Here is a 14,808-nt window from a genome sequence, read left to right as displayed (position 1 = left end):
ATTCAGGGAAGTTTCATGATTTCTCAAAATGGTCAAAAGACCCCTAAGTATAAATCTCATACGTGTACATTTTTTGACGAATTTGGTACCACACAGCTTTAAAAATAAATACATTGTTGACTTATGTTGAATTTGTAAATATAATGTTTAAAGTGTCTAGTTTACGTATCTGCCATCATTTTCAATACATTGAATCTATGACCATGAGTATGTAGACGCCTGCTTGTTGCTATAACAACCTCCTTTTGTTAAGGCTTTCTGCTAGATGTTGGAACATTGCTGCGGGGACTTGCTTCCATTCAGCCACAAGAGCATTCGTGAGGTCGGGCACTGATGTTAGGCCTGGCTAGCAGTCGGCATACCAATTCATTAAGTTCAGGGCTCTGTGCAGGCCAGTCAAGTTCTTCCACACCGATCTTGACAAACCATTTCTGTATGGACCCGCTTTGTTCACGGGGGCATTGTCATGCTGAAACAGGTAAGGGCCTTCTTCAAACTGTTGCCACAAAATTGGAAGCACAGAATTGTCTAGAATGTCATTGTATGCTGTAGCGGTCAGATTTCCCTTCACTGGAAAAAAATGGCCTAGCCCGAACCATGAAAAACAGCCCTGACCACATTACTCCTCCTTCACTAAACTTTACAGTTGGCACTATGTATTGGGGTAGGTATCGTTGTCCTGGCATCCGCCAAACCCATATTCGTCCGTCAGACTGCCAGGTGGTGAAGCGTGATTCATCACTCTAGAGAATGCGTTCCCACTTCTCCAGAGTCAATGGCGGCAAGCTTTACACCACTCCAACCGATGCTTGGCATTGCGCATGGTGATCTTAGACGTGTGTGCGGCTGCTCTGCCATGGAAACCCAGTTCTTGACACTCCCGAAGAACAGTTCTTGTGCTGACGTTGCTTCCAGAGGCAGTTTGGAACTTGCCGGTACCATTCCGTGAGCTTGTGTGGCCTACCACTTCGTGGCTGAACCGTTGTTGCGCCTAGATGTTTCCACTTCACAATTACAGCCCTTAGAGTTGACTGGGGCAGCTCTAGCAGGGCAGAAATTTGACAATGACTTGTTGGAAAGGTGGCATCCTATGATGGTGCCAAGTTGAAAGTCACTGAGTTTTTCAGTACAGGCCATTCTGCTGCCAATGTTTGTCTATGAAGATTGCATGGCTGTGTGCTCGATTCTATACACCTGTCAGCAACGGGTGTGACTGAAATAGCCAAATCCACTCATTTGAAGGGGCATCCACATTAGAGGTCTACCGATTATGATTTTTCAACACCGATACCGATTATTGGGGGACCAATAATAAATTTAGCCTCAAGTAGATAATGAAACATATTCCATTTGGTTTAAATAATGCAAAACAAAGTGTTGGAGAAGAATGTAAAAGTGCAATATGTGCCATGTAAGAAAGCTAACGTTTCAGTTCCATGCTCAGAACATGAGAACATATGAAAGTTGGTGGTTCCTTTTAACATGAGTCTTCAATATTCCCAGGTAACAAGTTTTAGGTTGTAGTTATTATAGGACTATTTCCCTCTATACCATTTGTATTTCATTAACCTTTGACTATTTGATGTTCTTATAGGCACTTTAGTATTGCCAGTGTAACAGTATAGCTTCCGTCCCTCTCCTCACCTCCCTGGGCTCGAACCAGCAACACAACGACAACAGCCACCACATTGAAGCAGCGTTACCCATGCAGAGCCAGGGAAACAACCACCCCAAAGCGAGGGAAGTTTGAAACGCTATTAGCGCGCGCTAACTAGCCAGCCATTTCACTTCGGTCACACCAGCCTCATCTCAGCCTCATCTCGAGAGTTGATAGGTTTGAAGTCATAAACAGCGCAATGCTTGACGCACAACGAAGAGCTGCTGGCAAAACGCATGAAAGTGCTGTTTGAATGAATGTTTACACGCCTGCTTCTGCCTACCACCGATCAGTCAGATACTTAGATACTTGTATACTCAGTCAGATTATATGCAACACAGGACACACTAGATAATATCTAGTAATATCATGAACCATGTGTAGTGAACTAGTGATTATGATTGATTGTTTTTTATAAGATAAGTTTAATGCTAGCTAGCAACTTACCTTGGCTTACTGCATTTGCGTAACAGGCAGTCTCCTTGTGGAGTGCAACGAGAGAGGCAGGTCGTTATTGCGTTGGACTAGTTAACTGTAAGGTTGCAAGATTGGATCCCCCGGGCTGACAAGGTGAAAATCTGTCTTTCTGCCCCTGAACGAGGCAGTTAACCCACCGTTCCTAGACCGTCATTGAAAATAAGACTGTGTTCTTAACTGACTTGCCTAGTTAAATAAAGATTAAATAAAGGTGTTAAAAAAAAAAAATCGTCAAATCGGCCTCCAAAAATACAGATTTCCGATTGTTATGAAAACTTGAAATCGGCCCTAATTAATCGGCCATTCCGATTAATCGGTCGACTTCTAATCCACATATTATTGTATATATATAGTGTATAGCGGTCACATTTGCTCCAATTTATTATACATATTTAATTATAGCAGATGTATTTATTTTTTCAGTAGATTTGAGTTGGTTTATGGATATACTTGACCAATATGATCTTACAGATTATTTTTCCATTCTCCATTAGCCTTTACATATGTGTTAAATCAGTGATTCTTCAAAAAACTTCATATTTTGTTATTTTGGGGAATTGGCCATGTATAGATACATCATAAACTGGATTAGTTTAATAACTTAACAAGTACTTAATGTCTAGGTTTCTCTCGATCAATGGTAGACCTGGTTTATGTGAGGTTTGCTGAATAATCACAAGGGTAGACCTGGTTTATCAGTGTTGGGACATAGCCACATGTGTAAACCTGGTTCGTAGGGGTATTTGATCTGGAATATGCAGGTGTAGGTCTTTATATTAGCATTGGGACTCAAAGGTGTGGACCTGGTTTGTAAAAGTTCTGGAGCTGAGGTGCAGGGGTGGTTTACAGTTTGAGTATTCAGGCTTGGAGGACATGTAGACCTGGCTTAGTTTTACATTTTAGTAATTTAGCAGACTCTTATCCAGAGCTACTCGAAGTCGTGAGTGCCTATATTTTCTAACTGGTCCCCAAAGGGGAATTGAACCCACAATCCTGCCTTTGCTAGCGCCATGCTCTACCAACTGATGCACATACGACCAATTGACTAATTGGGTTTATGCACAGGTGCGGACTTTGTAGGTATGTAAATTGGCGCTGAAGTACAGGTGTGGACCTGTTTCGTATGAATATTAGGGCTGAAATGCAGGAGTACACCTATTTTTACAATTGGGGCTGATGTAGCAGTAGACCTGTTTAAAAAAAAAAAAGTAACTTTTTTTTAGCTAGGCAAGTCAGTTAAGAACAAATTCTCATTTTCAATGACGGCCTAGGATTTTGACAGACAGATTTTTACCTTTTCAGCTCAGGGATTTGATCTTGCAAACCAGTTTTTTAAAACCAGTTTTCACTTTGAGGAAAATGTTTTATTTAATCCTTTTTCGAATAAGGATGTTACGTAACAATGTGAAAAAAGTCAAAGGGGTCTGAATACTTTACAAATGTACTGTATTGGGGCTAAGGATTAGGGGAAAATGGCAGTTAATTTTATTATAGGCAGAGCACTAAGTTTCACTCTCTCTACTCTCCTTTCTCTCTCTCTAAAAAGCAATATGGATTACCACATGTTAGGGTTACTAATCGCATACGATTTGCATAGTGACTTGTCTGGGAAAAATGTCGGAATTAATGCTTTAAGAATTACCTGGTCTAATACTATTGTTACAGTAGTTACAATCACCTGTTCCTTAACTACAATTTCCACCACTTGTTTTGTATTCCAGGCAGAGGCTATAAGCAGGTGTTGTTGGTGGATGGAGAGAGTGATGCGAGACAGTGGAGACAGCTTGGCACAGAACCACTGGACCAATGAACTGACACTGGCAGGGGAACCTGAGACAGTCAGACAGGAGGCCACTGGACCAGGATATCTGGTGGACTCCAGAACGCCTCACCATGTCCATGGAAGTTCCATGCATTTCAAGCTAGGGCGGCCTGAGGAGGAAGCTAGCATGTGGGGCATGGAAGAACATATGGATATGGACCCCGAAGAGGATAAGGAGGAGGATTTCAGTTGGGAAGAACCAGGAGAGGATGATTGGACTGCACCACTTCTATCGCCATCACATAATCAGAGTAGATCCACAGCCAGTGACTCTGGTAGCCCCTCACAAATAAAAACACAGCCCAATGGGTTCAGGATGCGGAGGCTGCTGCGCTGGTATAGACTCAGTAGGACTGTGAACCGCAACACTCGCTTGGCCCTGCATTGGAGGACATGGTGCCAGCTGGCTAAATGGGCTGGGTCTTTGGGCCTGGGGTACAGGCGAGCTAGGCCTAGGAGGTGGCACCTCGGGAGCAGGAACAAACATCTCCACAACAGACGGAAGCCAGGAAGATCCTATCTGCATGGGGGAACTCAGGGCTGCTTTAAGGGAAGGGAAGATATAGAGGCTGGAGATGGTATGTATAATATTGTTGTTTTTGGACCAAATTTAATGTTGCATGTGTCATGAAACATGAATATATATTAATATATGCCAACATGTAAACTGGAAGTTGCATCGGAATGACTTGTTTCCCTCCACCCCCTTTACTTAATTTTGTTTTCAAAAATTATCAGTAGCATTTCATGAAAGAAAGAATGATCACAGACTGTTCTGTAGAGCTGAAATGGTTAATAAATGTTAATATTTTTACATGATCTGCACCCATCTATTTTTCCTCAAGACCCTTGGGTGTGTGGGACAAATGGACACATAGGGAATGAGGTGGCGAGTAATGCAGCCAAGGTTGGGGACAGGGACGGGCTGGGCTTCCGGGAATCTCCTGTAAGCCTGCCAACCATCCACAGGGATAAACCACCACCTCAGCAGCAACTCAGCAGTGAACACATCTCCTGTGTACAAGGTAAAACAGCTTTGAATACTAGTCTACTTTTCTGTTAAAAACAAATGGAAAACCACACTAGGTAGGGCTGAACCCATTTAAACGATGTGCTTACAAAACCACTTTGGTAATAAAGCATTATTTGTTTGACTGCAACTTCTGGACCTAGCTAGCACCAATACAACCAGCCTGAAAACAATGACCAGTAGAAACTGCAGTTATTGTCATTATTCTTAGCAATGATTTAGGAATCCTTTTGTTTGGTTCCGAGAATATGAAATATACTTATTCATGTTACTGCGGGAGAGAGGGTAATGTATAACGTTTACATTATGTCAGGATATGTTATTGTTAGCCATCAGGGATTTCAAATAAATAATGAAATATGCTCAATTTGGTTTAAATAATGCAAACACACAGTGTTGGAGAAGAAAGTAAAAGTGCAATATGTGCCATGTAAAAAAAGCTCACGTTTAAGTTCCTTGCTCAGAACATATGCAAGCTGGTGGTTCAATATTCCCAGTTCTTTAATACTTCCAGTAAAGAAATATTAGGTTGCAGTTATTATAGGAATTATGATGCGTCGACTATTTTTCTCTATACTATTCATATTTCATATACCTTTGACTATTGGATGTTCTAGGCCTGATCTCAGGAGTTGATAGCGCTATTTGACTTCAAGCCTGTGGTCAAGCATTGCTAAGAGCTGCTGGCAAACGCACTAATCCGGAAACTATCATCTTGAAAACAAGACGTTTATTCTTTCAATGAAATACGGAGCCGTTCCGTATTTTATCTAACGGGTGGCTTCCATCAGTCTAAATATTCCTGTTACATTGCACAACCTTCAATGTTATGTCATAATTACGTAAAATTGTCATATGGGGTATTGTGTGTAGATTGATGAGGAATATAAAACAATTTAATTCATTTTAGAAAAAGGCTGTAACATAACAAAATGTGGAAAAAGTCAAGGTGTTTGTTTAAACCCTGTTTGAGATCGGGCTACTTTTTTCAACATTCTGTTAAAAATCGCGCAACATTTCAACGTCCTGCTACTCATGCCAGGAATATAGTATATGCATATGATTAGTATGTGTAGATAGAAAACACTCTGACGTTTCTAAAACTGGTTAAATGATGTCTGTGACTATAACAGAACGTGTTTCGTGGTCAAAATCCCAAGGAAACCTGATCACAAAATCGACGAAGAAAAAATCAGTCCGCCAGTCTCTGTATTGTCTATTGCAAGGTATAATAGATAGCGACCGGCTTACAGTTCCTACAGCTTCCACACGATGTCGCCAGTGTTGTGAATTCTATTCAGGTAAATCCTTGGTCATATGAGTAATAGGCACATCCTGTCATCGGGTACACAGCAGGAAGTTATGGAAGGGGGTAAAGTGGACGAAGATTTCCAAACTTGCTCCTATTGAATACAGATCGCTCCGTGATCAATTTGATCGTTTATTAATGTTTACTAATACCTAAAGTTGGATTACAGAAGTAGTTTGAAGTGTTTTGTCAAAGTTTTATAGGCAACATTTTTAATTTAAAAAAATAATGTTGCATTTAGAAACATAAATGGACATTTTGGGTATACAAGGACCGATTTAATCGAAAAAAAGACCCAATTGTGATGTTTATGGGACATATAGGAGTGCCAACAAAGAAGCTCGTCAAAGGTAATGAATGTTTTATATTTTATTTCTGCGTTTTGTGTAGCGCCGGCTACGCTAATTCTTTTGTTTACGTCCCCTTCAGGTATTTCGGGGTGTTGCATGCTATCAGATAATAGCTTCTCATGCTTTCGCCGAAAAGCATTTTAAAAATCTGACTTGTTGGCTAGATTCACAACGAGTGTAGCTTCAATTGAGTACCATGCATGTGTGTTTTAATGAACGTTTGAGTTTTAATAAGTGCTATTAGCATTTGGCGTAGCGCATTTGCATTTATTGTTGGCAAGGTGGGACGCTAGCATGTCGGGTTGCCCAGAGAGGTTATTAATAGCCTTCTGATTCTGTGAGCACCAAGCCTCTTGCATCGGCAAAATGGCGGATAAAGCAATTTCACAGATTTGTCTATTTTTAATCTTTGCTATGCTGTAATAAAAGCTTTACAATGTCTTCCTGTTAGAACAGACTGGTATTACTTATTTACACTGTTCCAAACAGGCATAAAATTATATTGTAATCTAACAGCACCTGTTTGTCACACAATATGCACACAGCTCTCGCTCCTTTACCCTCCTTTTTATTGATCTCCTTATTGTTGTTGTTCAAATTATAATTATAATAATAATAACAACATTACTTATTATTATTATCATTAGTACGCTTTGTATAGTATCCTTGTATAACCACCATCAAGCTGTAGGCCTAAGAGCACATCCTGTTTAGTCTTAATACTGTAACTTACTTAGCCTAAATATTGATATATAGGCCTAAGTGTATCAATCAATCATGAATTCTGTTCATGCTATCACACAGCATACAAGACATTGAATGCTGTGAAATGCAATCCAACATTTTAGTTTTAGTTTTAAAATTAAATAACAAATGAATAATTAGCCTAAACAATAAATAAACCGCAATTCACGAATGCATGCAACTGTTTTTAGTCTGCTGTAATGAAGGCTTTAAATTTAGCTTTTTGCTCCTATACCCTCCTTTTTTCTGGATCTCCAGTAGTTTCCCCAAGTAAGTCAAATGTCTTCCACAGACCTGAATTCCCCTTTCCCTCCTCAGCAACCAGTAAACTAACATTTGCCCATTTCAAGTTTATTTTTGACGTCCTCCTTGTTACTGTGTTCTGAGTTTTTTTTTTTTTTTGTATTACCAAATTTATTGACGTGATTATGATAGGCTATAGGTCAGGCCATATTGGTCACATGCATGTGATGCTTACATGTTTCACTTCAAGAGAGCAAGGGTTGAGGGGAATAGGAAATGTTTTTCCTAAATTAGGGATTTCGGTAACAGAACATTTCAGTCAGTATTGCAGCTTTAGCACGGACAGAGCAATGAACACTTGTTGTGCCGTGGTGCCTTTTCGCTGCAGTAGTTAGGAGAGTAAGACAACAGCGCAAGTCACATATGCACTCGCTGTAAAATAATTGTAACACTGTGTGAGTCATTTGCATGTCTTCATTGTTTAATCAAACAGTGTGCTTAAAGCATCAGACAAGCTCAGTGCTTATGTAGTTGATTTTATTCAAACTCATAGCGTGTCTGTCTATATGGAAAAAATAAGTTGAACCATTTTGATTGGTCTAAAGAACTGGATTTATTTTAGTTAGGTACAGCCCTTAATTAATTCACTCCAGATGTGGTAGGCTATTGAAGAAATATTCCTAAATGGTCCATTAATCGGATTAGGGTTGACTGGGCAAATTGTTTTTACTATTTATACCAGAAATTGTGCATTGATTGAGCTCAATCTCCAGACTGAAGCTTTAACCATAGACACAATATAACAAGGTGATTAAAACATGTAATTTGGTGATTTATATAATAAAGGTGTTATTTAATTTGTGTGGCTTTGTGACCGTCTCCCAGGTATGTTGAATGAATTCCTGCACCAGTACGGGAGCATGATCCCTATCCATGTGGATGAGGTGGTGGACAAGCTACAGGAAATCTTCCCCAGCAAGAGCTTCTCCGAGCCCCACAGGTTTGTCATGATAATTGGCCTTCAACCTCATCATGCTCATTTGCATTTCAGCATCCTGGGTCATTTTCATTAGGCACACGATGGGAATTACTTTTCAGTGTTTTGCAGTGGGAAATGAAAACAAGCGTTTCTTATTGTACAAGTCCAAGTAGTTCCTCCCTGTCACACTGCTGTTCGAAACATTTGGTGTCTGTCTAATGAACATGTGTTTTTGTATTTTCATGTTGAAAAGTGTCTCTTTAAGTGTTGTGTCCCTTCCAAAGGAAAGTTGTTGTGCAGCACCTCATCCAGTCTTACCAGCGTCTGTCTGGGACTGCCATGGTGAGGGGGTTCCGTGTCAACTACAAGCGCCACACCCTCACAATGGATGACCTCAGCACATTGTATGGACAGAACTGGCTCAACGACCAGGTACTTCTACTCTTTAACATTTTGAAAAGAACACTGTATTCTCTGAGCGACAATAGCACATCTCAGTTGGTCTGTCTTGGTCAGGCCAAATCACCTCACTTTTTTTTACATTTTGTGAGTTTTTCTTTTTTACATTAGCAGTTTATGAAATATTTCAAATGTACTAATGATTTTCCAATTCTATATATGATTCAGTATAGAACAGAGTGTGAGATTTTCAGTTATTTTTCAGTGTGTGATTTATGTAAACATTGTGACTAAATAATATAAATATTTGTGTTTATAAGAAATTATATTAAAGTTTTGTCTTTAATAATATCTTGTCTTGAACCACAGATCATGAACATGTATGGGGATATGGTTATGGACACAGTCCCAGAAGAGGTGAGAAAATGATCATGCCTAGTAATAGGAATGTAAAATATATGTTTTGGAGAGAGAAATTCTGATGACATTTAGGTGCTGGCATCCTCTTACCTCATCGGTCATGTTATGCCCCATTCCTCATTTTACATTTGCCTGCATTTTTCCCGCCAACACAAGAAAGCCCCACTATTGTGTGTGCGCACAAACTCAACTTATGTATTATGTCTTCCTATTCACACCGTGGCTACTCTCCTCTTTCTTTCAGGTTCATTTTTTCAACAGCTTTTTTTACGACAAATTAAGGACAAAGGGCTATGACGGGGTCAAACGGTGGACAAAAAATGTGAGTTATCACTGGCGGAATTTTATTTAGCAGGAGTTCCATGGTTGACTTATGTTGTCAAGTGTGTTTGTTGGTTTGTTTGTATACGTTTTTTTGTTTTTGAATCAACATGCCAGAAGTGTTATTGTAATTTATTTTACTTGAACAATGCACACTGATTAGCATTCCTGTACATGTATCACTGTAGTCCCTGGAGAGTAAAGAAATGTAGAGGGAAAAAATATGTACGGAATTGTAATTTAATTTTTTTATATCTTTTTTTCCCAGGTGAACATTTTCCAGAAGAGGCTACTGTTGATCCCTATCCATCTGGAGGTGCACTGGTCTCTGGTGTGTGTGGACGTCCCACAGCGCTCCATCACATACTTCGACTCCCAGCGCACCCTCAACCGCCGCTGCCCAAAGGTCTGTCTAGTGTAATTCCTTGGGCTTAAAGCCTATCTGTGCAGTCAGAGCCGTGCTGTTATACAAATGTGGAAAGTATAAATCTGTCTTTTATGCTAGTCCAAACAATACATTTGGTCAGTCTGTAATTTCGATCTATAGAAGTGGTGTTCAAACATTTTCAGGGGAAACCCCATTTTTTCCCCTTCAGAATTTTGGGGGACCCTATTTTTTTCCCCCCCAAAAACGACCCCAACCCAAATCTAATGATACAACCTTAAAATCTGTACATTTAGATTTTTACAGATTTTTTTACAAATAACCTTCAATTCATTGCATTTTTATCTCTTATCAAAATGAAAAGAAGCCGGTAGATACACTTTTGAGTAAATGTTTCACATGATCTGTCTCAAACTTTTGTATACTGTCCCATACAATAATCTGTACTCTTGATTTTTTTTGTTCATAAAATGTTTTGTTCCCCCGCGACCCCGACTTTGAATACCACTGATCTATAGGATTACAAATATGCTCCTCTGTGGATATACTTGTATTTTTGTTATCCCTCAGTGGATTCATATTCACCCATGTATTTCTCTTGGTTTTTTAGCACATTGCAAAATACTTACAAGCTGAGGCAATCAAGAAAGAGCAGAAGGATTTTATCACAGGGTGGAAGGGTTTCTTCAAAATGGTAAGAGGGCTTTTGGATTTTTGGTGGGCGATGTTTACTTGTCAGTTGATACCATGTTTATGTGATTGTTCTGGTCCCATGTGTTTCCCAGAACGTGGGCAGGCAGAACAATGACAGCGACTGTGGAGCATTTGTCCTCCAGGTGGGTTAACTTAAATATCATTCATATTTCAATAACAGAACCTAAAGTGCAATCTGTCTATCTAATCATGTTGTGTGTTGGTAACAGTTTTCATACTTCATTGTATGCTACACACAAACCGGTAGAAAAGTAATTTGCTTTGATATCTATCATAAATGCAGTACTCTACTGAACTCAGCAAAAAAATTAAACGTCCTTCCACGTAACAGTCAGTATCTGGTGTGGCCACCAGCTGCATTAAGTACTGCAGTGCATCTCTTCCTCATGGACTGCACTAGATTTGCCAGTTCTTGCTGAGAGATGTTAACCCCACTCTTCCACCAAGGCACCTGCAAGTTCCCGGACAATTCTGGGGGGAATGGCCCTAGCCCTCACCCTCCGATCCAACAGGTCCCAGGCGTGCTCAATGGGATTGAGATCCGGGCTCTTCTCTGGCCATGGCAGAACACTGACATTCCTGTCTTGCAGGACAATGACAACGAGCTCAGTTCGATGATGCTGTGACACACTGCCCCAGACCATGACGGACCCTCCACCTCAAAATCGATCCTGCTTCAAAGTACAGGCCTCGGTGTAACGCTTATTCCTTTGAAGTTAAACGCAAATCCAACCATCACCCCTGGTGAGACAAAACCGCAACTCGTCAGTGAAGAGCACTTTTTGCCAGTCCTGTCTGGTCCAATGACCGTGGGTTTGTGCCTGTCTGGTCCAATGACCGTTGTTGCCAGTGATGTCTAGTGAGGCCTACAAGCCCTCAGTCCAGCCTCTCTCAGCCTATTGTGGACAGTCTGAGCACTGTTGGAGGGATGGTGCTTTCCTGGTGTAACTCAGGCAGTTGTTGTTGCCATCCTGTACCTATCCCGCAGTTGTGATGTTTGGATGTACCGATCCTGCGCAGGTGTTGTTACACGTGTTCTGCCACTGCGAGGATGATCAGCTGTCCGTCCTGTCTCCATGTAGCACTGTTTTAGGCGTCTCACAGTACGGACATTGCAATTTATTGCCCTGGCCACATCTGCAGTCCTCATGCCTCCTTGCAGCATGCCTAAGGCACGTTTACGCAGATGAGCAGGGTCCCTGGGCTCTTTCTTTTGGTGTTTTTTAGAGTCAGTAGAAAGGCCTCTTTAGTGTCCTAAGTGACCATAACTGTGACCTTAATTGTCTACCGTCTGTAAGCTGTTAGTGTCTTAACGACCGTTCCACGGGTGCATGTTCATTAAACAAGCATGGGAGTATTTAAACCCTTTACAATGAAGATCTGTGAAGTTATTTGGATTTTTACTAATTATCTTTGAAAGACAGGGTCCTTAAGAAGGGACGTTTCTTTTTTTGCTGAGATAATATCATTACATTTGCCATTGATATTGACATTAACTTTGCTTCATTTGTCTGTTTTTTTTCCCCACAGTACTGTAAGTGCCTAGCCTTAGAGCAGCCTTTCTGTTTTGGCCAGCTGGATATGCCAAAGCTAAGGAGACTCATGTACAAAGAGTTGTGTCATTGCAAGCTCTCACTGTGAGTTTGAATGAAAGAACTATCGTAGAACGAAAGACGTAGACTATTCACCCTTCCCTTCCCCCAGCTCTCTTGGCAGATATGTTTTTTACAAGATGGACATTGTTGCATTTTTATTTTCTTGCTCACATCCACTCACTCTTTATATCTGTTTATTTTCCTTTTTGATACAAGTAAACTGTACTCCTATGAGGACACTAAACAAAAGAACGGTTGTTGCACTTAGGATGTGATGTAGGAGATTATTATAATATTTTTTTAAAGATATTTTACCATATTTTACTTTTTCTCCCCAATTTCGTGATATCCAATTGCGCTCTTGTCTCATCACTGCAACTCCCTAACGGGCTCGGGGAGGTGAAGGTCGGGTCATGCGTCCACCGAAACATGACCCGCCAAATTGCTCTTCTTAACACCCGCCCGCTTAACCCGGAAGCCAGCCTCACCAATGTGTCGGAGGAAACACCATTCAACTGATGATCAAAGTCAGCCTGCAGGTGACCGGCCCACCACAAGGTGTCGTTAAGCGCGATGAGCCAATAAAGCCCCCTGGCAAAACCCTCCACTAATATGAACGACCCTGGGCCAATTGTGCTATCCTAATGGGACTCCCAGTCACGGCCGGTTGTGACACAGCGTGGGATAGAACACTGCTCTGTAGTGACGCCTCAAGCGCTGCGATGCAGTGCCTTTAGACCGCTGCGCCACTTGGGAGGCCATGCGAGATTATTTTTTGGTCCTTGATGTTGTTGGGGGATAGCCAGGGGTATAGTGTTGAAAATAAAATAAATGAAAGTTAAGTCTTGATGAAGTGTTGATGGATCACACCCTTATTTTCAGTTGATTTGTATTCATTTTTAGGGAATATGGTTTGTGGTCCATTTAGTTTTTGGCGAATTAATATTTCCTATTAGATGACAAGATAATTGATTTATTTTTGATTTGAATCTGAAATCATTCAACACAAACGGTTTTGTTTTGTCTAAAGGAAATATTAATTAACGAGAAAATTAATGATTTGATTATTCAAATGTTGTGTTTTTAATTATTGGTTCTCGTTCAGCCTGTGCACCAGTACGTTTTGGCCAATGAATAGTCGTGGCTTGCTGACAACACAAATTATAAATGGGTCGTTCCTCATGTTTTTGATTTGACATATGTAATCGAATAAATGGATAAACGTTTATTTATTTTGTAAATATATTATTTTCATTCCATTGATTATTTTCATTTCCATTGACAGTCACTATAGTGGGTCATGTGCCCAGTCCAAATTGGCCTAGGTCAGTGAGAAAGCCATTTTTAACCCTAAGCACTTCAACTTGTAGTCAATATAATTGTGGATAGGCTCAATAACATGCAGCTGATCACCACAAGCTTCAGTGCCTATGAGCTTAGAAAACATAACTGCTCGATTTTACAGGAAAGCACGAATGTCATTCAATATTCTGTTATAGAGACATTTAATCATGGGAAGGCAGCCGCGGTCTGGTGAAATTTGCGAGTTCATGATCTACACTGTGGTCATGACCCATGGGGAACCGTTTCTAGTTTTGCCCATTTCAGGATCTGGACATTTCTCATGAGCCTATAAACTATACTTAACAAAAATATAAATGAAACATCAAACAATCTCAACAATTTTACTGAGTTATATACAGTTCATTTAAGGAAATCAGTCAATTGAAATAAATGCATTAAGGGGCTAATCTATGGATTTCACATGACTGGGCAGGGGCACAGCCATTGGTGGGCCTGGGAGTGCATAGGCCCACCCACTCTGAGTTTTCCCCCACAAAAGTGCTTTATAACAGACAGAAATATGGAGGTCCTGGGCTGGCGTGGTTACGCATGGTCTGTGGTTGTGAGGCCAGTTGGACGTACTGCCAAATTCTCACAAATTATGTTGGAGGCGGCGTATGGTTGAGAAATGAACATTACATTCACTGGCAACAGCTCTGGTGGACATTCCTGCAGTCAGCATGCTAATTGCACGCTCCCTCATCTTGAGACATCTATGCCATTGTGTTGTGTGACAAAACTGCACATTTTAGAGTGGCCTTTTATTGCCCCCAGCACAAGGTGCACCTGTGTAATGATCATGCTGTTGAATTAGTTTCTTGATATGCCACACCTGTCAGTTTGACGTATTATTTTTGGCAAAGGAGAAATGCTCACTAACATGGATGGTAACTAAAATTGTGCACAAATGTGTTAAGTAAGCTTTTTGTGCATATGGAACTTTCTGGTATCTCAGCTCATGAAACATGGGACCAACACTTTACATGTGGCGTTTATATTTTCATTCAGTATACATCAAT

General features: G+C 40.6%; 1 protein-coding gene across 3 annotated transcripts in view; it reads left to right on the top strand.

The window, feature by feature from the left end:
- senp3a (SUMO specific peptidase 3a) overlaps window positions 1–13,673 on the top strand; it is a 67,520-nt gene extending 53,847 nt beyond the window's left edge. For 2 of the 3 annotated variants that reach the window (XM_064980818.1, XM_064980817.1), the window contains exons 2-11: window positions 3,856–4,534; window positions 4,802–4,981; window positions 8,518–8,632; window positions 8,896–9,043; window positions 9,380–9,427; window positions 9,675–9,752; window positions 10,020–10,157; window positions 10,747–10,830; window positions 10,922–10,972; window positions 12,381–13,673. In XM_064980818.1, the coding sequence (XP_064836890.1) occupies window positions 3,886–4,534; window positions 4,802–4,981; window positions 8,518–8,632; window positions 8,896–9,043; window positions 9,380–9,427; window positions 9,675–9,752; window positions 10,020–10,157; window positions 10,747–10,830; window positions 10,922–10,972; window positions 12,381–12,491 (1,602 nt within the window). In that variant the 5' untranslated portion in view covers window positions 3,856–3,885 and the 3' untranslated portion in view covers window positions 12,492–13,673. Of the gene's footprint in view, window positions 1–253; window positions 479–3,855; window positions 4,535–4,801; window positions 4,982–8,517; window positions 8,633–8,895; window positions 9,044–9,379; window positions 9,428–9,674; window positions 9,753–10,019; window positions 10,158–10,746; window positions 10,831–10,921; window positions 10,973–12,380 lie in introns of all 3 variants that reach the window. The other variant, XM_064980816.1, reaches the window with a different exon arrangement.
- Window positions 13,674–14,808: the final 1,135 nt, after the last annotated feature.

This window comes from Oncorhynchus masou, chromosome 12 (genome assembly GCF_036934945.1).
Source record: "Oncorhynchus masou masou isolate Uvic2021 chromosome 12, UVic_Omas_1.1, whole genome shotgun sequence".
Taxonomy (NCBI): domain Eukaryota; kingdom Metazoa; phylum Chordata; class Actinopteri; order Salmoniformes; family Salmonidae; genus Oncorhynchus; species Oncorhynchus masou.
Note: the sequence above shows the minus strand (reverse complement) of the source record. Positions and strands in the feature narration are given on the sequence as shown.